The sequence below is a fragment of the Lissotriton vulgaris genome, chromosome 10 (genome assembly GCF_964263255.1).
Source record: "Lissotriton vulgaris chromosome 10, aLisVul1.2, whole genome shotgun sequence".
NCBI lineage: Eukaryota > Metazoa > Chordata > Amphibia > Caudata > Salamandridae > Lissotriton > Lissotriton vulgaris.
This window is the reverse complement of record NC_141698.1, coordinates 910,094,071-910,116,722: the sequence shown is the minus strand read 5'-3', so window position 1 is coordinate 910,116,722 and position 22,652 is coordinate 910,094,071. Positions and strand designations below refer to the sequence as shown.

The window sequence follows — 22,652 nt, the reverse complement described above, 5'->3', positions numbered from 1 at the left end:
GGAGGTACAGGTACAGTCGTAGACCAGAAGCTGTGTTGATATTGTTGTGATAGTGAATGGCACAATAAGTGCTGCAGTCAACTGGCGGCATTTAACTTTTCATGTCATAGGTGCATTTCTGCATTTCTGCACCACATTATATGATCTTCTAGGGAAAGTAGATATGGCCATTAGATGTGTGCAAATATCACTATATTTTAAAGGTTAGACAACATGTACTAAGGTCTATTTAGCAGCGTCTCAATGCACAGCGTCACAAAAGCAGCAGCAGCAGTCTAAACAATATGAGGATGATCACACAAAAAGAGGCAGTTTTTCACATGCACCAATTAGCATTATATTACATTACACTCAACTATTTTTTTAATCTTTATTTTCATTTTTACACATACATGTCAATAATCAATGCATACAGCGGTACAATGGTAAGACGCCTTCGCACATAGGAGTGTCATAAGAAACGGTACATGGTTAACCCATGGCAACAGTAAGCAATTGAATAGATACGCAAGTTAAGTCACAGTGTCAACCATTCAGCATGAACATTTCCATCACCCGTAACAGTCCCGCCACTCCATCTCTGCCCAAGCCCCAATCTACAGCGGCATACATGCATAGCACACAAGTAAAGTCATATCCAAGGAGTATAATACGTTACAACTCTCCTAGCCAACTCCTTCAGGAACAATGCAGTTCGCAACCTGTGCGTCAGCTTCACTGTGTGTTTTGGCAATGTATGCTCTATATGGACCCCAAATGTCTACCGGGCATGAGGGGCTAGGCACGAGGGTCTCATATTCCTCGCAGTTTACATTACAGTACGCCAAGCTGCGAATCCACGCCTGCGAAGTAGGGGCCTTCCCACTACCCCATAGTAATGCCACCTCCCGCTTGCCAAAAAAAATCCCAGCGCTGCAAACCTTCTGACCTTTTTGGGGAAGTTGACCATATAGCCTAACAGCGCAAATTCCGGAGTAGGCACAAGTCTCATAGAAAGCATGTCTCCCAGCGTGGCGTGTATCTGTACCCAATAGTGCTGCAACTTGGGGCAGGACCAGGCGAGATGAGCAAAGTCTGCTTGTGGAGCATAACATTTCTGACAGTGGTGAGGCCTAGAAGGGTCTATCCTGTGGGACCAAGCCGGGGTGTAATACATCCTGCAGAGAAATTTGAAGTGTAGCAGCTTGTGTCTACGGTTCAGGGATACCTCCCTCTTGACCCTGCAACATTGCTCCCATTGATCGTCAGCAATAGGAAGGCCCAAATCCTGCTCCAATGCCATGCGAATCTTACGATCAGAGAAGGGGCGATCCATAAGACACTGTTTATACAGTTCGGAAACCAAATGCTCACCAGTTGGACTCTCGATTAGTAATGAGAGTGGAGTGAACGTTTCAGGAGCAACCGGAAAACGTGGGTAAGGTAGCCCGCAACATGGAAAGCATACGTTGCAACACAACAACATCTATAAAGGAGCCGTCTTGGAACTGAGTGTCCTCCGATACTGAAAAAACATGATTGTCGGGAAAAAGATCTCTAATCGTATGAATTAGGAATTTGGCCAGTATGCGTTGCACTAACACTTTGCCAGTAATAGGAATCAATGTGGGTTTTGGCTGAGGCAGTGCCAGAGAATATAATAGGTCCAATCCCAATAACCTACGTAACTTAACCCATGCCCAACTGGTGGTGGAGATCGTCTGAATATCCTGTGGGTCCCGCTGGAGCCCTTTAGGTAACACTGTGGGCAATTTCTGCGGCAGAACCAAATCTGCCTCCAACATTAAATAAGGGATTCAGGCGACTGTGTGCTACCAAGCGTAGGAATAACAACACTGCGCAGTTAAATAGTATAAAAACATATCCGGGACTCCCTATCCGCCTGCTCAAGCGGCAGTGTCAGATTCTGCCAACTCACCCGTGGTCTCTTGTCACCCCATACCAAGCGCAAAAGAAGTTGGCGCAGCTGTGAAAAAAAGGACTGGGTAAGAGGAATGGGGATGTTGTTAAAAAGATATGAAATTCTCAGGAGGACTACCATTTTGACAATGGCCACTCTACCTGCCATTGACAAAGGTAGCCGTAACCACCTCACCACCTGTGATTCCAACGAGCTACTCACACGGCCATAGTTTAACCTAATGATGATAGCTGCAACTAAATGAATATAAACCCTGAGATATTTAACCACATCATGGCACCATTCCAGCGGAAATTCACAGTCCCATATAGTCGTACTATTTGTTAACGGAAAAATCACTGACTTATGCCAGTTTATACTAAGACCGGAGAACCTGCCAAAACGAATAATTTCCCTTATAAGGGGTTCAAGGTTAAGGTGGGGCTGCCGCACATATAAAACAGTATAAACGGCGTATAGTGAAATCAAGAGCGGGCCGGTGCGAAACTGCAAGCCATGGTGCAAATGTTTCTCTTGCAAATGCCGCACTAAGGGGTCCATCGCCAAAATGAAAAGCAATGGGGACAAGGGGCAGGTGAAAAGGCGGAGAGATTGTGCCATTCAGGCATAGTCTAGCTGTGGGTTCCGTGTATAGCAGAGCAATGGTAGAGACGAAGCCTTCAGGCATTCCCATGCGGCACCATCACTGAAAGAAAAAACGGCCACTCAAGGGAGTCGAACGCCTTCTTGGCATCAAGGAGCACCGCAGCGGCCGGTGTATTGGGGTCTATCCTATGTAATACTGTAAACAAAGTGCGCAAGTTAAGGGAAGTAGACCTGTGGGGGACAAAGCCAGACTGTGCTGGTGAAATAATAAACTCCATCAATAAAGACAGCCGGATAGCGTTTACTTTGGCTGAAATTTTATAATCAAGATTCAGCAGGGACAATGGCTGGTAGGAACAACACAGTAAGGGGTCTTTGCCGGGCTTAGGGAGAAGGATAATAACAGCCTCCCTGAAGGTTGGAGGAAGGATACCGATTTCAAGGGCCTCCGCATACACCTCTTTCAACCGGGAAACCAGTACATCCTTATATGCTTTATAAAAATCTGCAGAAAACCCGTTGAGGCCGGGCGCAGAGGAACCTCTAAGTGCATCAATTGCTTCCACCACACTTTCCTGGGATATAGGAATGGCCAGGAAGTCTTGCATATATCGTTCAAGTTAAACAAAGGCAATTTCGGCAAGATTTTCCTTCTGTTTACGGAGGTCCCCGGTGTTCTAGTGGTGTACAGAGTTTTGAAGTAAGACAGGAAGGTGTCTCATATCTCCGGAGTAGAGTGTACCACCTGGTCATACGGGTCTTTAATTACAGTGATATAGGCATTGCTCTGCGGACGGCGGAGCGTATGGGCTAAAACCTTACCAGGCCGTTCACCCTCCCCATACCGTCTGGCAACATTCTGTTTGTTAAGGAATAATAGTGCACGCTCAGTTGTCTCTTGAAACTCCATCATTAAAGCCAACCGTCGAGCCTCATCGGCCTCCGACACAAGCAAGTCCACATCTAGGGCAGCTAAGTTCTTTCTCAATACAGCTTAAAGTGGATTGTAGATCTCACAGGACCCCTGCATTCTTAGTAATACAAACTCCCCTGATATAAGCCTTAAAACCCTCCCAAAGTACTGCCCAGGTATCCACCGACCCAGTGTTGATCTCAAAATAGTCCTCAATGGCCTCCCTCACCTCCTCAAGAAACACCAGGTCCTAAAGTGCTTTACCAGGAAAAAGCCATTGTTTCTCATATCCCCCAGTCCTGTGAATGTTAATGCGAAGTACAACCAGTGAATGGTCTGAAAGCGTACGTGGCATTGTATCTAACCCACGGAACCAACCAGCGATTCCAGGTGAGACCAACCAATGGTCTATTCTAGTCCAAGTGTTGTGGAACCCAGAATAATGAGTATAAGATGTGAGGGCCAGGTGATGTATGCGTTCAATGTCAACCAGTGAGAACTGCCTACAGATGTCTAGCATGACAAGGCATGAGAAGTGTTTAACATCAGGAGAGGAGGAAGTGCTTCCCCTAGCAGGATATAGCAACAAATTAAAGTCCCCTCCCATTATCAATAGGCAGGGATCAAGAGCCAGGAGGTGCACTTGCAATGCGTGGTAGAATCCCGGTGAGTCTACATTAGGCCCGTTTATGCCCACTAGAGCAACATTGTGTCCTAGCAGAGAGCCGACCACTATCAAAAAACAGCTCTCTCCATCAGTTATGACCTTGGAAAGAGAAAAAGGAACTCTTTTATGGATATATATGGCCACACCTCTAGCATAACTGCTGTAATTAGAAAAGTATCTGTGGGACCCCCAGCTCACCACTATAGGCTGCGCATCGGACTTAGGAAAGTGCGTCTCCTGCATGTAGACTACGCCAGTGTTATGTCGAGCAATGTAATTAAGAACTTGCCATCTTTTTCGAGTGTTATTCAGCCCACTGACATTCCAGGACATCAGAGATAGCCCGGAAGGACCGGGCTGCCAGCCTAACTGTGCCATCCAACGAATGTACTAACATGCATGTGTCTTTTCAATCTAACCCAGCGCCATATACCATTGACCTGCATAGTAATACTTAAAAAACTATGAAGAAACAGCAAATGTCCCCCCCCCACCCACCACCCAGCCACACCCTGTCCCTGGAGAGGCAAAACCCATCCCCAAAAGCCTAAGGACGGTGTGATTCAATCAAGCATTGCAATAATGTAATCACACATGAACACCGTAAACTTGGCATAAACAGCAAACATATTTCAGTGTTCACCATGAGGCGCAGCAACGCCGCGCTGGCCGGCCAAAACAAAACATTACATTGACAAATGGAAAAAATACCACAATGGGAAATACATTACAGAGCCTCAAAGCGCTGGAAAGAATCAGCCAGTCCCAGGATTAGAGAAGAGTTCCACACTGGCTTCTGAACCGCTATGTGGGGGATACGTCGCTCGTGCAGCAGCCATCGCACCATTGTTATTCTTCTTGTACTTGTGGCAAAATTCCTGTGCTTCGGTCGGATTCTCAAAAATGCAGGATCTTCCGTCAATGTCCACCTTCAGTCTAGCCGGGTAGAGCATACCATACCTAAGACCCAGATTCTTCAAAGCGGCCTTCACACAATTAAACTATTGTCTTGCATCTTGTACCACTACTGTGAAGTCTGGGAAAAATGATAGCTTACTCCCCTGCCACTGTACCTCCCCTCGCTCACGGGTGTCCCTGTCCCTGAAGTTCATGAGTCTAGCAATGATGGGTCTCGGAGGCTGGCCGGGTTTGGGGCGGGCCCCAATGATCTGTGGTCACATTCCACCACAAAGCCCTGCGTGAAGGTCTCTCTGCCAAACAGATCAGATAGAAGTTGCTCCACAAAGACATCCATACGGCCAGTGGTGGCAGTCTCTGGCACGCCAATTGTTCCGGCAACTATGGGCTTCTAAATCTCAATTCTTTATAGCTACTTCCTTCAAAATCCTTTCCACCCTCTCTAGCCGTTTCTGCGATTGCACTGCTCCATCTTCTATGTCAGAGACCCTAGCCTCCACGACATCCAGCCGACGATCATGTGCTTGGACCTTTGCGCACATATCAGCCAATCTCTTATCCAATGCATCAAACCTGCCATCCAGGGCCTTGAAGCCAACCCTCATCTATTTTAACCTTGCAACAGTGAGCGAAGCAGGGTCGTTGACATCATCATTGCCCTGTGCACCATCGGCCGCGTCTGTGGAGTCGTCAGATGTTGCGTCCGTGACCTTTTCAAACGGCAGTGTCCATTGCTTAGGATCTTTCCGTCCCATCGTTTAATATAACTGTCCGTGCCCACCAGAGCAGACGGAGATAGGCAGAAACGTGTCTCTTAGCTGGCGCGTAGAATCGGTATCACAGAGGTATGAGTATATGGGAAAGGACAGGCCGTGGGCCTAACTGCACACCGCAGCGCCACAATGTGAGAGGTTGCACACCAAGCCAATAGAGGGTGCACTATAGTACTGGCCGCACAGAGGTACGATGCTTGTGTCCCGAGGGATGGGCAGCTGGCGGTGCGGAGAAAAGGACCACAAGTGCAGCACAGCGCCGGACAGCCAGCCAACAGGAGAATCCCGCTAGTGGGAGTGCTCTGCCCAAATCACAAGCACAACCAGCAGAACAGATAGTGAAAAGCGGTGGGGCCCAAAGCCAGTGCTCATGTATTCCAGCGCAGGGGAGCCAGAAACATTCCCGCAGGTCGCGTCATGCCCTCAATGATAGGTGCAATTGAAGAACTTAGTGCTTTCCTCATGAGGATCAATAGCGGTGGCGCAGCAGTCAAGAACGGCATCCACCCCACGCCGGCCCACAGATCGCCATTGAGGTCAGAGACGTCGGGCCAGGTACAACATAGGTCCCAGGGCCGGCGCAGGAATGGCAGCTTCATCACCCCCAGGCCAGCACAGATAACAGCTGCAAGGGCCGTCCAGGGGGGGGGACGGGAGCCAGCACACCCGACCAGGCCCCGCGCCATCACGACCCCCGAAGCGGGACCTATCAGGCCTCCACCCCTAGCCCCCCACACCCCCAGTGGCAGCAACGCACGTCAAGGCCCAGCAAAACCGCAACCGCAAGGCTCGAGAAAGACCCTGCAGCCGCCATGTCTGACGCAGGCCACAACATACAGCCCCAGCAGGGGGTGATCACCCTAATAGGGAGGCTGATACCGGCCAAAGGACACCGATCGGGGGCTTACGCTCACCTTGGTGGTCCAAGCCGCACCCCTCACGTCATTGTCGCCTCCAGGAGGGCCTCAGGGCCGTTGTACTGCTCCAAGGATTGCCATTTCAGGGAAAGGTCGCTCCGCACCTTGGATGAGCCCGGCGCCGGCACCCACACGATCCACGTGCTTCCCGGGGCATCATGGTGAGGCGCCTGTTGGGTTATACATGGCATATGTTAAAGAAATTGGGCTTTGAAAGCGCCCGGCCAGCGGAGCTTCAAGCGCAGGCGGCCATCTTAGTCGCCTGCGTGGCTACGCCCCCCCCATATTACCCTCAACTATTGACACTTTTTCCAGCATTTATCACTGTTAGTTTTGTTCTAGTTAATGTGACTGTTGAGTCTTTGCCCTGGAAATACTCATTAAAATAGATATAACGTTTTGGTTCCCAAAAAGGACTTCCCCATTGCACCAAATATCAGTAAAAGGATTGATTTGTCTACTTACCCAAGGACATCAATGTCAGAATTTCTACCAACTTCTTCTCTATCATTAGGTAGATTGGCTGATATATATAGAGGGGATCCACTGCTAACTTCCAGTAAAGAAATGTATGTACTGCTGTGTGGTCTTCCATTAATTGCTATGAAGTTCAAGTGCAGAAAGGGGCTCTTTATGAGCCAAATGTATGAGGTTATAAAGGTGAATTGGATACAAAAAGGTCATGAAATATTAACCACTGAAAAGATACAATTCTTAAGATCAATTCATGGTCTTCTTTAAAGTATGCCTTCAACACCACTCCTTCTTGATAATGTCAATGAGTACGTACAGGATACAGACTTAACAGTTAACTAAAGCTAAACAAACAGTGAATTAATTGTGAATTAGTAAAGAAAAGGGTATTGACCCCAGCTTCTTAGTGGTTTCCTATTAGGGACACATCACACTGAGACATATTTGTTTACACAGAGGACTTAGTTTGCCGAAAAAAAATAAGAGATACACCAATTTCTTTTAGGTAATCCAATAGAATACGAAATTGTTTTACAATCTACAGCAATGGGAAACATTCTATGTTTATTTAAAGGCACACTTCATAGATGGAGAGGTATGTTATACTTCCATCAAATCTTTCAGTCACTGCAAGAGAATATTTTGGGTAATAATGTTGGTACATTTGTGGGCGTGTTAGGCATAACCAGCTGGTGAACAATAAACTCAATTTCATTATGATGAATAAGCCTCACTATCTTATTTGCTAACATGATTGACTGAGATGTCACCACATTGTATAATTAAAGTGAGGAGCGTCCTGGATCCCTGAGTAATGAAGAGGATCATAACCTCACCGTCTTTGAAAACAATTTAGATTATCTAAGAGAAAAGGTAAAGTTTTTAGGATTATCATTAAAACAACTGTCAACCTTGGAACAAGAAAATTAATGTTTCACATAATTAATTTGGGAGCCTTTATTCTTCCAGGGCTTTCTTAGAGGGTTGATACAATTGAGTGCTAAGAACTTCCTGTCCTGAGGTTTATCCTCCTAAACCCCGCCTCACAGGACCATCTGCATCAAGCCTGTTGTCATCAAGATTGATGTTATCAGCTCTCGTTGTTGCTTAAAGTGAATGAATACTTGTCCGGTAATAGTTGGATCTCCCAAGGCCTCTTTAAAAATGGTGTCCTTCATATTAATTAACTGTTTCTGTCCAGATTTACTTTGACTCTGACAAACTAGCACATTTACCGAATTTCTCGTTCTAAAATATACAACCTTCTTCTTAACAAACTACCCTGTAATCCTCTCTTGATTAACCTCCACAATTATACGATTCTACTAAATTTATGTAAAAGAAGAACACTACTGAGCTTCCATCGGCAGTATTTATAAAGCAGAGCGAACTGGAAAAACTTGGATATCATTTTTTCCTCTTGGGTGATCAGTAAAGCATGAGGACATTACCTAAATGAACACCAGAATGTATCCCTTGCAGCAGAGCATTCTACAAATGGTAAAAACAAAGACAAGGGGCCTTAGTTAGAGTAGGGCAGATGTGGTGTATGGTCGTTCTGGTGGATTAAGCGTGAATTGATGTCAAGGTCTGAATTTCTCTGAATTTTCTAGAAAAATAACTGATTACAGTGACAAAGTCCAAAAGCACATTTATGCGAACGTCACTGGCACATAATACTTAAATATATTGGAAAGTAGTCTAAGGTATGGCTAATAAAAGTGTAATTATTAAATAGATGGTTAATATTAATAATCACCCATGGCTTGGCTTGGCAATTGCTTACTAATTTAAGCATATGCCACTTGCAAAGTATGCTGCAAGTTCTATAGATGTACTCGGTCAAGATGTTTTTTTATAGTTAGGCTCTCTATCATGGCGAGCATAAAATAGCATTACTCAGAAATTTCAGGGGAAAGAAATTTTAAAAATGTCAATACTTGCTCCTCTAGGAATTTCACTCTCACACACTTTGCATCGGAAAGGCAATACGTCACCAAAGAAATTACGTGTAAACCTCTTCCTTGGCATCGAGTACAACGTTCTTCCTCAAAGCAATGAGTATTTCCTAATGTGATGTTCTGTTCGCAGAATATACAGCAGGCTGCACCCACCTATATTTCTCCAATGAGAGCTTTGTTGTGAGTGTGAAATTTATTTTCATGTGCATTCAACACATTTTCACCAAAATACATGTTAAACTATTCACTATTTATCTGAAATGCCAGCTGAATGTTAACTGGAATCAAATGTATGTTGTGTTTCTTCTCTTGAAGAGCTAGTGCATTCTGAGTTAAAGAAAACACGAACAAATGCCCAGAAATATAAATAACACAACTGTTCCATATATAACCTCAGAGATACCTCCTCAGACAGGCCTGATCATGTCACTACCCTGCTATGCTTCTGCCATGGCCGCTGGCTATAACTTCTCTGAATTGCAGGGCACAAGGATGGCTGGAGAATTATGGGCAGTGGCAAACATCAGCCTGGCAGTAAGTACACATTCAGGTTCATATACATGCATTCTCTTCCAGCAATGGAGGGTCACCTGTTGAACCGCGTACCTGTCGGAAACCATTGGCTGTTTGGAATACCTGGAATCATCCCGTGCCACAGTTTACATGTCCTCGATTGAATTTGGACTCTAGGGCCTCATGTAGGTAAATGGTATTTACAAATCGGTAAATGCTATATAGGTAAATATTCGGTTGAAATTACCGAATCGTTAAGATTCGGTAAATACCGATTCAGTAAATTACCGAATCGGTAAATTTACTGAATCTGTAATTTTTAAGGCCCCTACATCTCAAACTCCAAATACCGGTAGGTAACAGCCGAAATCGGCCGTTACCGACCGGTATTGAGCCCATATGTGATTTCTGAGGGCCCTAGGGGCCTTCAGGTTTTACGCTGCCTAGAGCTCAGGAAATTGTCAGGCAATATGTCTTGTCCTTTCCTGGAAAAGCAGGGAATAGGAAGGAGCCAGCAGGTAATCCTGGCATGCCTCACACTGACAAGCCTTAACCAATATTTCCTATCTACAAGGACTTCTGAAAATAAGGTAGTGGGTGCCTCCATATATTTCTTACTTGGCAGTTTGAAGGTTTCAGGATGGAGAGGAGGTGGGGCTGAAGATACTGACATATCCCTTAATCCCCCTTTTGATTGGCTGCTGGGAGGACGGAGGTACTGGATGACTACTGCTTCTAAATTTGCCTATGCCACTGTATGTTGATTCACTTGATTCAGACAGTGAAACTCTTTGAAATGCTGAATAGTTTCATTTGCTGTTCTGGAAAAAACGTAAAGGAGAATCTCTCCACTTTTCAATTGGACGCATTTGTAAAAATAAATACGGAGGATTCTTTCTTAATAACATAACCTTGAAAACGATTTAGAATTGTTTTGGAATATTATCTATTCTGGGGAGATTACTGGAATGTGGTGGATTAGAGAGATATTTTTTATAGAGTTTTTTCTATAATGCAGACCCCGCCGAAAGAGGTGTCAGAACACTGCACCCGAGTTGTTGAAAGCAAAGCAGCGATTAAGCAAGCAACATGTCCTTTTGATTGGGTGAATGCAAACACCAACAGTACAGAATTAAAAGGCACTATGAATATTATTTAAAAAAAGAGGTAAATCCTGAACATAAATATTAAACCAATCCAGAATTTATGGAAGTCAGAAATTTCCCAGAGTGAATAAATATTTCATTTGTTGATTCCTTGGCATCCTAACAGCCCAGTATGAATACACTAGGCTCCAATCTAATTTGCAGTTATCCATAATCAAGAAAAGCATTACAGTCATGGCTTTAAAACCAGTAACAATTCCTAGTAGTGTTTGGGTGCATCTTCAGGTGATATGAACTAGACTGTCATTGTAAACTAGCTATAGGATGCTAGAAGGCTGCAGTCCAGAGACTTCAAATGTAAGCATCAGGTATAATCAGTAGATATAATAATACCGTATTTAATAAGGAGGTGGTTGTGAGAAAACAGTGATTAGATAAACACATATATTTAGTGGTTGCCAAATATACATAGTTTTAAGAACAATAATTATTAAAGAGGCATTTAGAATGTGATAAATAAACAATATACTAACAATTCATACCAGTGTATACATTGAGTTCATTTTAAGGCAGGGAAGCATGATCTTCAGAGGACAATTATCAATTTAGGTTTGAAGTAGAGGCAGGATAGACTATGTATTAAGAGTCAATACCAATAGCATATGAATCAAAGGCAGACCCCCAAATGAATTACCCTGAGAGCCTACAGGAATTGATTCCTCTTGCTGACTCCTTTGGCCTTAGTCCAGACTGAACATTACTTCTTCCCTGTGTGTCTATCCACCCACTCACTGGGCACTGCATCGACATCACTTTGTGTATGGAAATATGCTTGCACAGTTGAACACTAAATATATCTAAGGACATTAGACTTCTGCACAACTTTCATAACTCTGTGGTGGTCCTTAGACGTTTTCACATTAGCGCATGTTCTAATTCATCACAGAAAAGGGATTTGTTTGTGTTTCTGACATTTACAATTGAGTGGATGAATTCACGTTATATTTGCAGGAATACTTCGGAAGCAATGGCTTCTTTTCTTTGAACATAGCCAGGTTTCCAGTGAAGGGTTACCCCTGATGTTTCCCCCAATCACAACAATAATACAGAGTAATGTTTTATAAATACATAAACAGATTTGCCAATCTTATTCTCTATATTAGGTAATTTGTTTAATTTATGACACGCCTAAACTGTTAAAAATGTAGTTGACAAATAATCTTTATTGGCATTAATCAGTATTGGTTTGCCAATAGACTGCATATTGTACTGCTCCAATATTGTTCAGACACTGTACTCACAGATGAAATCCATGCCAGTCTGGCTTTTCCAAACACTAACACAAATTTACTTTTCTCTATCAATTGCATCTTCAGACAGTTCACCTGAGCTCCTTTGCTTTACTTTTTTTTACTTAGAAACGCCTTATAGATAGCAGCTCTACCGATGGACACAAACCAGACAGATTCACAGGAAGGATTGAATTCCGAAACATCCATTTTTCATACCCTACAAGACCTGATATTCAGGTAAGTTACACCACTATGGACCCATAAAAAGGGAGCCTTGGAGTCTTGCACATGTGGCACCATGTTTTGTTATGTGAACAATTATGCTGCGGGGGGTAACTGCTAAATAGAGCTAATGTTGAAATATTTGAAAGTAAGGACTTTAACATTTGTTTTTTCAGTTTATTTCTAGGTTTTTTAAAGCAAAGTAATATTTTGTTACAATATGTAAATCCAACCCCCCCCGCCATGCACGGCTGTGTGCGGTGCTGGATTGGCTGCGGGGCCTGTGAGCAACACTCACATGCAACTAGCCTCACACTTTACACAACCTTTGGCGATTCACAGTGGGGGGGTTGGCCACAGGGCCTGGCCCTAGGGACCCTACCCCAGGGTATTTATTATAAAGGGGAGGGGGGTCCAAGTGGCCCACTCCCTGAGCCACTCCCGGAGCCAAATTAGGCCCTGGGGACCACATCCTCAGGGCTTTTTTTATAGGGAAGCACAGCTGTGTGGCCCCCTCCCTAAGCTGTTTTTTTTATTAAAGAGGAGGGTCCATGCATGGTCCCCCTCTCCAGGCCAATTATCCCACAGGTCCCGGCCTTATTGTCGGGGGAAGGGGGCATGTGGACCTCCCTGGGCTGATTTCGGACCTGGGCAAACCCATCTTCTGGGGCCCAGCATAATGTTTATGGGAATGGGGCATGCAACCCCCGTCTAGGATGATTTCACCCCCAGGCATCCCATCACCCAGGGCTTGATATGACCACCCAGGGTACCCACCACAGTCTCATTGGGGGACACAGGGAGAGTCCGAAGGCCTCATTGGCAGTAGCACATTCCCTGCAAAGAGCAGGCAGAGGCATTGCTCCTGCCCGCAGGGAGCAGCTACTAATGATGCTCCCTGTGGGTGGAAGCTATATTTTGATATGTTTCCCTGCCTGGATCAGCGCGTGCAGAGAAACAGATCAAAAGTCTGCTCCCAGTGGGCAGGCGATACAAAAGGGTATGATGGACAGAGCGTTGAGCAAATCAAACACTCACCCCCAGTCAACTGATCTGGGTTTAATCCATCACCATTGTTTAGCTCACTCAGCCACCCCAGTTCAGACATGGCCATATGCAAATCAGTCTGACCCTGTGCCTCATGGGAACAGTCCAGCCCGAACTGCCAAGCCATGTCTTCCCTGGACCGGAAACAAGCATCCTGGGACTGGTTTCGGATTCATAATCCTCATCAGCTAGGCTATCTTGAATCCAGTGGCCAAGTGAGCAAAGGACTCACGTCTGAGCATACCCTGCCAACTTAGGGCGAACAAAGTGATACAAAAGGGGATGATGGACAGAGCGTTTGAGCAAATCAAACACTCACCCCCAGTCAACTGATCTGGGTTTAATCCATCACCATTCTTTAGCTCACTCAGCCACCCCAGTTCAGACATGGCCATATGCCAATCAGTCTGACCTTGTGCCTCATGGGAACAGTCCAACCCGAACTGCCAAGCCATGTCTTCCCTGGACCGGAAACAAGCATCGTGGACCGGTTTTGGATTCATAATCCTCATCAGCGAGGCTATCTTGAATCCAGTGGCCAAGTGAGCAAGGGACTGACGTCTGAGCATACCCTGCCAACTTAGGGCGAACAAAGCGATACAAAAGGGGATGATGGACAGAGCGTTTTTGCAAATCCAACACTCACCCCCAGTCAATTGATCTGGGTTTAATCCATCACCATTCTTTAGCTCACTCAGCCACCCCAGTTCAGACATGGCCATATGTAAATCAGTCTGACCCTGTGCCTCATGGGACCAGCCCAGCCCGAACTGCCAAGCCATGTATTCCCTGGACCAGAAACAAGCATCCTGGGACTGGTTTCGGATTCATAATCCTCATCAGCCAGGCTATCTTGAATCCAGTGGCCAAGTGAGCAAGGGACTCACGTCTGAGCATACCCTGCCAACTTAGGGCGAACAAAGTGATTCAAAAGGGGATGATGGACAGAGCGTTTGAGTAAATCAAACACTCACCCCCAGTCAACTGATCTGGGTTTAATCCATCACCATTCTCTAGCTCACTCAGCCACCCCAGTTCAGACATGGCCATATGCAAATCAGTCTGACCCTGTGCCTCATGGGAACAGTCCAGCCCGAATTGCCAAGCCATGTCTTCCCTGGACCGGAAACTAGCATCTTGGGACCGGTTTCGGTTTCATAATCCTCATCAGCCAGGCTATCTTGAATCCAGTGGCCAAGTGAGCAAGGGACTCACGTCCCCAGTGGGCAGGAACATTTTTTAATGTGTTTGCTCCTGCTTGGTGAAAGTTTTGAAAATGCTCCCACCAAGCGAGAGAAAACATAGGTTTCTCTATGCAACCCCAACTCCCCTAAGGTAATTAGTAACAGGGATAGGCACCCTGGGGTCTACAGAGGTTCGGGGAGGGGGCCCACATGTCCCTCTCCCCTTATTTATTGATTTTGGCTGTGTGCCGTCTTTCCCTCCTCCCCATACATAATTTCTTTGGCCTAGAGGGTGGGTTCCCCTTGGTCTCTAATGACTAAGGGAGAGGGGCCATGCAACCCCCTCCCAGACATAATATGTTCAGGACCCTGGGTGGACTCCCCAGGGCCTATGATGGCTCCCCTCCCTATAACTATTGTTTTCAACCCCGGTTGTGGGCTCCCCGGAGTGTCTTGAGGCAAGTGGAGCGGGGCTGGGCAACCTTCCCCCTTTATACAGCCCCCAAATGGGCTTCCTGGAGCTTATAGTAAATAAATGTGACCACAATGTCATTTTCCGATCCCGCAACAGTGTCATGGGATTGCAGAATCTTTTTGACACCTTTTTCCCTTTTTGGCCCCAGAGGGCCCTTCTGGGTCCACCCCATGAGGCCTAAGGGGTCAGGGGATTCCTATCCTGTCCCCCTATATTCTTTTATTTTTAAATTCAGGCCAGGGTAATAAGTATCAAAGTCCTGTAATGACTGACAGAAACATTTTCTCATGTTGATGGCAGCCAATCAGAGTGCTCACTCTCACAGTAGTCTGACTCCAGCAGGAGAGTGAGGGTCAAAGGGAAATAAAGCTTCCTGAGCCAGTCAGAATGCTCTATTTTCACATTGGCTTTTAAGACTTTCGGGGGCTTATTTACACGCCCCTTGCACCACTTTTGCGTCATTTTTAACATGTGAAAAGTGACATACTCAAGACATGAACTGTGACATCACTGATGACGTCTCAAATGACATCACTCATGACATATTCCAGTGAGTGTGAGTATTCTTCATAACGGTTCCGAGTGTTATGTATGGTAAGATACTAGAAAAGATAACTTACTATACTTTGTGTACTACTAATGAGTGAAACTATTTCAAACATATATTATGTGAGTTGCTGTGTGACTGTGTGTATCAATGTTAGAGTAGGTATCTGAGTGGCTCTATAGGTGTGTGAGTGGCTGTGTGGGTGAGTGAGTAGCTGTGTCAGTAGCTGTATGGTGTGCGAGTGGTTTCATGGGTGAGTGAGCAGCTGTGTGAGTGGCTGTAGGGGTGAGTATGTGACTGTGTGTGGATGAGGAAGTGGGTATGTCAGTGGTGTATGGGTGAGTGAGTGGGTATGTGAGAAGCAGTATAGGTAAGTGTTGGGGTGCGTGAGTGGCTATATGGGAAAGTGGGTGGTTTTCTATTTGGGTGAGTGAGAAGCTGTGTGATTGGCTGTAGGGGTGAGTATGTGACTGTGTGTGGCTGAGGCAGTGGGCATGTCATTGGTGTATGGGTTAGTGAGTGGGTATGTGAGAGGATGTATAGGCGAGTGATGGGGTGTGTGAGTGGTTGTATAGGTGAGTGAGTGGGTGCATAAATGCTATATGGGTGAGTACATGGGTGTGTGAGTGACTGTATAGGAGAGTGAGCACATGTGTTAGAATCTGTATGAGTAAGTATGTGGATGACTGGGTAATAGTATGGGTGAGTGAGTGGCTATAATAATTGACTGTATGGGTCAATGAGTAGGTGTGTAAGTAGCTGTATGGTTGACTGACTAAGTTTATAAGTGGCTGTAAGGGGTGGATGTGTTAGTGACTGTATATCTGTTTCACTGAATGTGTGAGTGGCTGTATTGATGAGTGATTGGGTATGCATGAGTGGAGATATGGGTAAGTTAGTGGCTGTGTGAGAGGCTGTATGAGTGAATAGATGTGTGAGTGGCTCTATGAATCAGTGATTGGGTGTGTGAGTACTCGTATGGGTCATTGAATGGGTTTGTGCGTGGTTGTGTGGAAATGGGTGATGGGAGGTTGTATAGGGATATGAGCGGTTTGGCCGATGATTACATCAGTGATGTCATATGAGATGTCATCCATGTTGTCATTGTGGCTGCCTTTTTAAGCATTGTGGAATGGTTTCCCGGGCTGAAAATTCTGCACAACAGTGATATAAATGTTCGAGTTACTCTGATACCAGGTTTGAGAAATGGCGGTGTTAAAGACACAAGTTATGTGTCCACAATAGATTTTATTTTGTGTGCGTAATTCGCCAGTGTGGCCACCTGTGTAACGTAGCAGAAACCTTGCCAATATCGCAATGTCACTTTGAATATTGGTGAAAAAATGCTAAAAAATAAAGATATAAACACACCCACCCTCAGTTTTACTTAGATGCTCAAAGACCCACTCACAGATAGGCATGCACCCAGTAACAGACTCATTCAGAGATTCATAGACTGAGTTGTAGTCCCATACCGACACTAACACATCCACTCACAGACCCACTCACAAACTCACACACCTAGTCACAGACCCACTAAGTAACTCATGTACCCATTGACAGACCTACTAATGCACTCAGCCACATATCCACTCAGAAACTGATGCTCCTACCAACAGCCCCATTAAGAGACTCAGACATCTACTCACTGACCCACTCAGAGAGTGATACAGTCTCTGACAGACCCATTCAGACCCTCAGACAGTCACTCAGAGACCCACTCAAAGACTGACGCATCCACTAACAGACCCATTCAGAGACTCAGACACCCAGCCACATACCCTCTCATATACTTATACACTCACTCACATGTCCACTCAGACAGTAATGCAGCCAGTGAGAGACTGAGACACCCAATGACAGAGCCACTCAGACACTGATGCACCCACTGAGAGACCTGCTCAGAGACTCAGACAACTGCTCACTGACCCACTCAGACACTAATGCATTTTCTGAAAGACACATTCAGACACTCAGAGACCCACTCACAGAGTGATGCATCCCCTATTGTTCCTTTATAACTGTTCTGTGGAGTCCACTGATCCTCACCACACCCCAAAAAGGTCATCGATAAACCTTGTCCAAATAATAATGTGATTGTCGCATGTCTCAAAGTGGTCCCTGCGGAGCACCTCTTCCTCCCACCAGCCCAAATGGAAACATACGTAACTGGGGCGAAAAAGGTACCCATCCCAGTACCATGTGCCTGATGGAACAGCTCACTTCCAAAGTGAAAGAAGTTGCTCTCCAGGCGTCTCCTGACCATTGTTAATAACATCTGTGTATTTTTCTACAAGGTGACCTTCCTGTTTTGCATAAAATGACACATTTCCCTGAGATCATTATTATGGCAACTACTGGTATACAGTGCTATAACACCCGGTGCAATCAACACATAATCATCTTCTATTGGAATATCATATATTATAAGTAAAAAGTAATCAGTCTTTTACATAGGATGGTAGATTTGTTACACATTGCTGTAGAAAATAGGCAATGTATTTTGACATGTTCCATTGTGTTCTTTTACACTTTTGAGATCAAGTATAATACTGGTGTTGTTGGGTAGTTGTTTTGTAGAAACATGTGTTCCTCCTGTGTGATTAAACAAACTTTGCTCCATCTCCTTAGCGCACCTTAGTACTGTTGATTCACTTGTGATAGCATGTTTGAATCACATCTCATTTAACAGTTAATTTCATTTAGTGGATTATAACCTTTCTTATATATATATATATATATATATATATATATATATATATATATATATATATATATATATATATATATATATATATATATATATATATATATATATATATATATATATATATATATCGCACTGCAATCATAGGAAAATAGTTTTTGATTTGCTAATAACGTTGGTGCCATTTGATGAATCTTCACGACATTTTCAAAAGTAGTTTGCCAGGCACTTCAGCTGTTGTCTGGAAAGTTTAGGGGTGATTCATCAAGTGGAAGCAGAAAATATATTATTCCCATAGGGATTTTAGACACTACCGAACCACTGTATGGAATTACATAAAATTTGGCTACATGTCATCTTATTTTTATTTTTATTTTTTAAATATTTTTATTAATTAAACAAAACAGTAGGATTCACATCAGTATAGTCATATAATTACACATAAATGCACTTTTATGGCCATCTTGCTTAACTCGCTTGGCGTATCCCACCCTTCCCCCGTACCCCGGATCATCTCCCTCCCACCCCACCACCCTAACTCCTATAATTTTTCCAGTCACCCCATAATCTCTTCCATTTCTTTGGGCATCCCCTGGCTGCATAGATCACTTGTTCTGCTCTCTGGCACAAATCTAGGTGCACCTCCCAATCCTTAACTGATGGGGTGGACCCCGCCCCCTAATCCCTCGCAATATTGCATTTTGCGACCCCTGCTGCCAGATCAGCCAAATTTCTTTTCACTTAGGCCTGTCATGGTCCCCTTTTATTTCAAATATTAGCCAACCATGTTCTACCGGGACCTCCACCTATGCCACCTATGTTATTACCAATGTAGTCTGGGCCCAGTACCGTTGCATCAGCTGGCAGTCCCACATGGTGTAGTAGAAGGATGATTTGTGCCCATAGCCCTTCCTGCACAGTGGGGAGCCTGCTTTACCCATTTTATATGGGAGAGTTTCTGCATAGTAGGATCTGGGAAGAATCTTGAGCTGAACCAATGGAAAGAGTGCTTTTTGTAAATTAGTGTAAATCTATTCAGAAGTTTTGAAGTAATTAAAGATATTAAGAGTATATCTAGAGACATGGATGCATAACCTAACGGCAATGCCATGATTGGCTGGCCGAAACTCAAGATAAAAGTAGTGCCTGCCATTTTGTGAAACGGGGCATGTTTCAGAGGTGGGTAAATAAATTAGAAATTGGATATAAAGGGTCAAGGTAGGGGTATCCTTATTCCATGGGACTGATGGGGGGTGCTGTGAGGGATCCCTCAAGGGGAAGAAATTGTAGGAAAATGTTTTTTGGGCACATGAGGATCTGTGTTTCTATCAACATGGCCCACTGAGTGAGTCTGCGGCTGATCTGAGGATCCAGATCCACATTTTTAAAAAATGCACCTACTCTCAGACTGACTCATACAACCACTTACATACCCATAAAAGCCCTCACACACCTACTCACACACCCATACAGCCACTCACACACCAACTCAGAGAGACAGTGATCCACTCACACACCAACTCATAGACCAACATAGCCACTCACACACACCCACACACCTAGGTTCCTATGACGTTATAGTTAGTAAATTGCCCTCACCATACACTGATAATTACCCCACATAATACATTACTCATGGCATATTCAATAATATAATTGATAATAACACTGAAACATTTCCTGTGAAAATATTAATGTGAAAACTGTGCATGGCAGGGTTGCGAGTTATAGTTACCTTAGGCCATTAGTTATATTTACTGGAGATAACTATAGCTGCTGAATTTCTATGGTTTTGTCTGTGTAAAATCTAAACCTGTTGTAAGGTCTGACTCCTCAACTGGTACAATGACTTTGCTGCCTCACTACTGAAATCTACAATCAAGGCTCACCCAAGGATCTAACGGTAATGACAATTTTATCTGTTCATGTTGTTTGTAAGTGGCAATTGGCACTGGTGCGTGACTCTTAGTGGGTGCCTAAACTATTACTATATTATTCTTGAGGTATCTTTTTTAGACATGCTTTTGCGAACTATATCTTTCATTTGGGGCTTTCCTTAGGATCAGAGTCATCTCCTCATACCTTTTCTTTATTGAGTAGGACAGAAAATAATCAAGTACCCAGAAAAATTCAGGGGATACACTGATTTGCTCCATGCCACTGATTCACATAGGAACATTACACTTTTGAGTACGTTTGTAGATTTTCACAAACTCCAAGTCTAAACTTACTAAAAAAGTTACACGTCTCCACCTCTAGAATAATATAATTGGATTATTCTTGTATAGGTGCATAGCAACCCTCCCTCACCCCTCTCTGAACTTCACTAAACCCCTCCTTCTCCTCCGAAATCCCATCCCCTTTGGCAGGAAAATTCTGCCCTTTTCGCTCCCTCTCCCCTGTGTCCCTCCAACATTTACTACTAGAATATATAGTTGTATGTGTGGAGACTCTGCAGTCAAGACAAAGAACTCCACACATATAAGTATTGTATGAGAAATTTGGTTGTTGTGTGAGTGTGGTGTTAACTAAGCATGGGAGAATTTTTAGAATTCACGATCAGCGAATTTGCGGATTTGCGAATTCGCGATCCGCAAAATTCGCAAGTTTGTGCGAATTTGCAGATTTTTTTATTTTTGTGTGTTCGCGGGGCGCCTTGCGCGTTCGCGGGTGTTCGTGGGGCGCTTTGCGTGTTCGCGTTTTTTTTTTTGCCTGTTTAATCACTGCCACCCTCTCTTTTTTTATGCCCTTCTGCCCTCTGTGCCACTCGTTTCTGTGCCCTTCTGTCCTCTGCCCCACTCATTTTTTGTCCCCTTCTGCCCTCTGTCCCACTTTTGTGCCCTTCTGCCCTCAGCCCCACTTAGAATGGCGCCGGCAAGCTGCCAGCGCCATTCTAAAATAGCTATAAAGAGCTTCAACAGGAAGCACTAATAGATAAAGTAAAGCAGGTGCTCGAGTTGAAGGTCAAAATAAGTTACACAATCATTAATCACCCCAAGTTTGGAGTGATTAATGATTGTGTAACTGAATTTGAGCTTCAACTCGAGCACCGGCTTTACTTTATCTATTAGACCTTCCTGTTGAAACTGACTTTTGTAAGTGTTTTAGAGTGGCTCTGGCAGCTTGCCGGCGCCATTCTAAAAGAGTTACAAAAGTCAGCTTGAACTTTTGACCCAATCCGTTCTGCTCGCGGATTTTGCGGGAAATTCGCTAATCTCGTGGATTGCGAATTTACCAAAAATCCGCAAAATCCGCGAGCGGAACGGATTTTCCGCCCATGCTTAGTGTTAACCCTTCTCGAGCACCAGCCACAATCTCTGTCAGGGTGAATTGCAAAAAGGCAATGAGCAAAGTATTTATGCAGCACAAAACAGTAATAAAGTGAAAACACATTTTAATAAATTATTTGAAACTAAAATGATAAAAAAAATCGAATCAGTAGAACTGGGCATTTCTAATGTTTGCAGTAAAATTGTGCACCTAAAAGATCAAAGTGCCAACCATGGACATCTAGTCGCACGTGACCGGGTCAAAGTGTAAAAATATGTCCAACTGCAAAGGAGCGCGAGTCAGATATAAAAAATGGATTGGGCGAGTTCAGTGCTTACCTTTGGACTTAGAAAAAATTTGTAGAATATATCTCTTAGGCAGTCTCAATTCAGCAGGGCAAGATGACAGGTGGTGTTGGATTGAGGAGGAGGTGTTGTTATTTAGGAGCCACTGAATAAAGTCCTGGTGAAGATTTCCATATTCAGACTTAGTCTATTTTTTGGAAGTTAAAGTTCTCCAGTGGGACGAGGCTGAAGGCTGTTGCCAACGAGGGCTCAACGAGGCTGGTTACCCCTTCTTGGAAGGAACAAGGTTTGCTGCTGTAGAGAATAACATCATGGGAGCTACTACAAAGCCATGCCAACAGGCAATGCACCCTGGGTGGATAGATAACCAGGTTGGTTTTAATCACCACCACTGAGGGACCAAGACTGAAAGGGTACCACTTAGAGGGTTAGGACTCTAGATGGTTCCAGGTGAAATTTCAAGATGGTTGGAGCCTTTCTGTCCTTGAGGCTCTGTTTAGGAGTCTGACCAACTAGCCATTGGGGTACCTTTGATAGTCCTGGGTTCAAGAAGTGGAAACTCACGCAAGCAGCAGGGTAGGCATCTGAGGCTCCATGGCAGGCTTCAGGCAGCAAAGCAGTCTTTCCAGGCACAGCAAAGAAGTCTTCTGGGGTACACAGCAGACAGAGCAGCTGGGAGTCATCTGAGAGCCCTTCAGCAGGTCTAGAGATCAAAGAATGGATATGAGGGTCCTACGTTTGTACCTGGTGCTTTCTTTGAAGTAGTTTGAAGTAGGAGACGTTTCCAGAGGATTCCCTTTGAGGTGCTTGGAGTTTCCTGGCTCCAGCCTGGTTGTCTGAAAAATGCAGTGTTGT

At 44.5% G+C, this 22,652-nt stretch overlaps 1 protein-coding gene across 2 annotated transcripts in view; it reads left to right on the top strand.

Moving 5' to 3' along the window:
* LOC147688996 (ATP-dependent translocase ABCB1-like) overlaps nucleotides 1–22,652 on the top strand; it is a 684,547-nt gene that overhangs the window by 223,472 nt on the left and 438,423 nt on the right. For both annotated transcript variants that reach the window (XM_086941883.1, XM_086941882.1), the window contains exon 9: nucleotides 12,167–12,277. In XM_086941883.1, coding sequence (XP_086798009.1) covers nucleotides 12,167–12,277 — 111 coding nt within the window. The remainder of the gene's footprint in view (nucleotides 1–12,166; nucleotides 12,278–22,652) is intronic.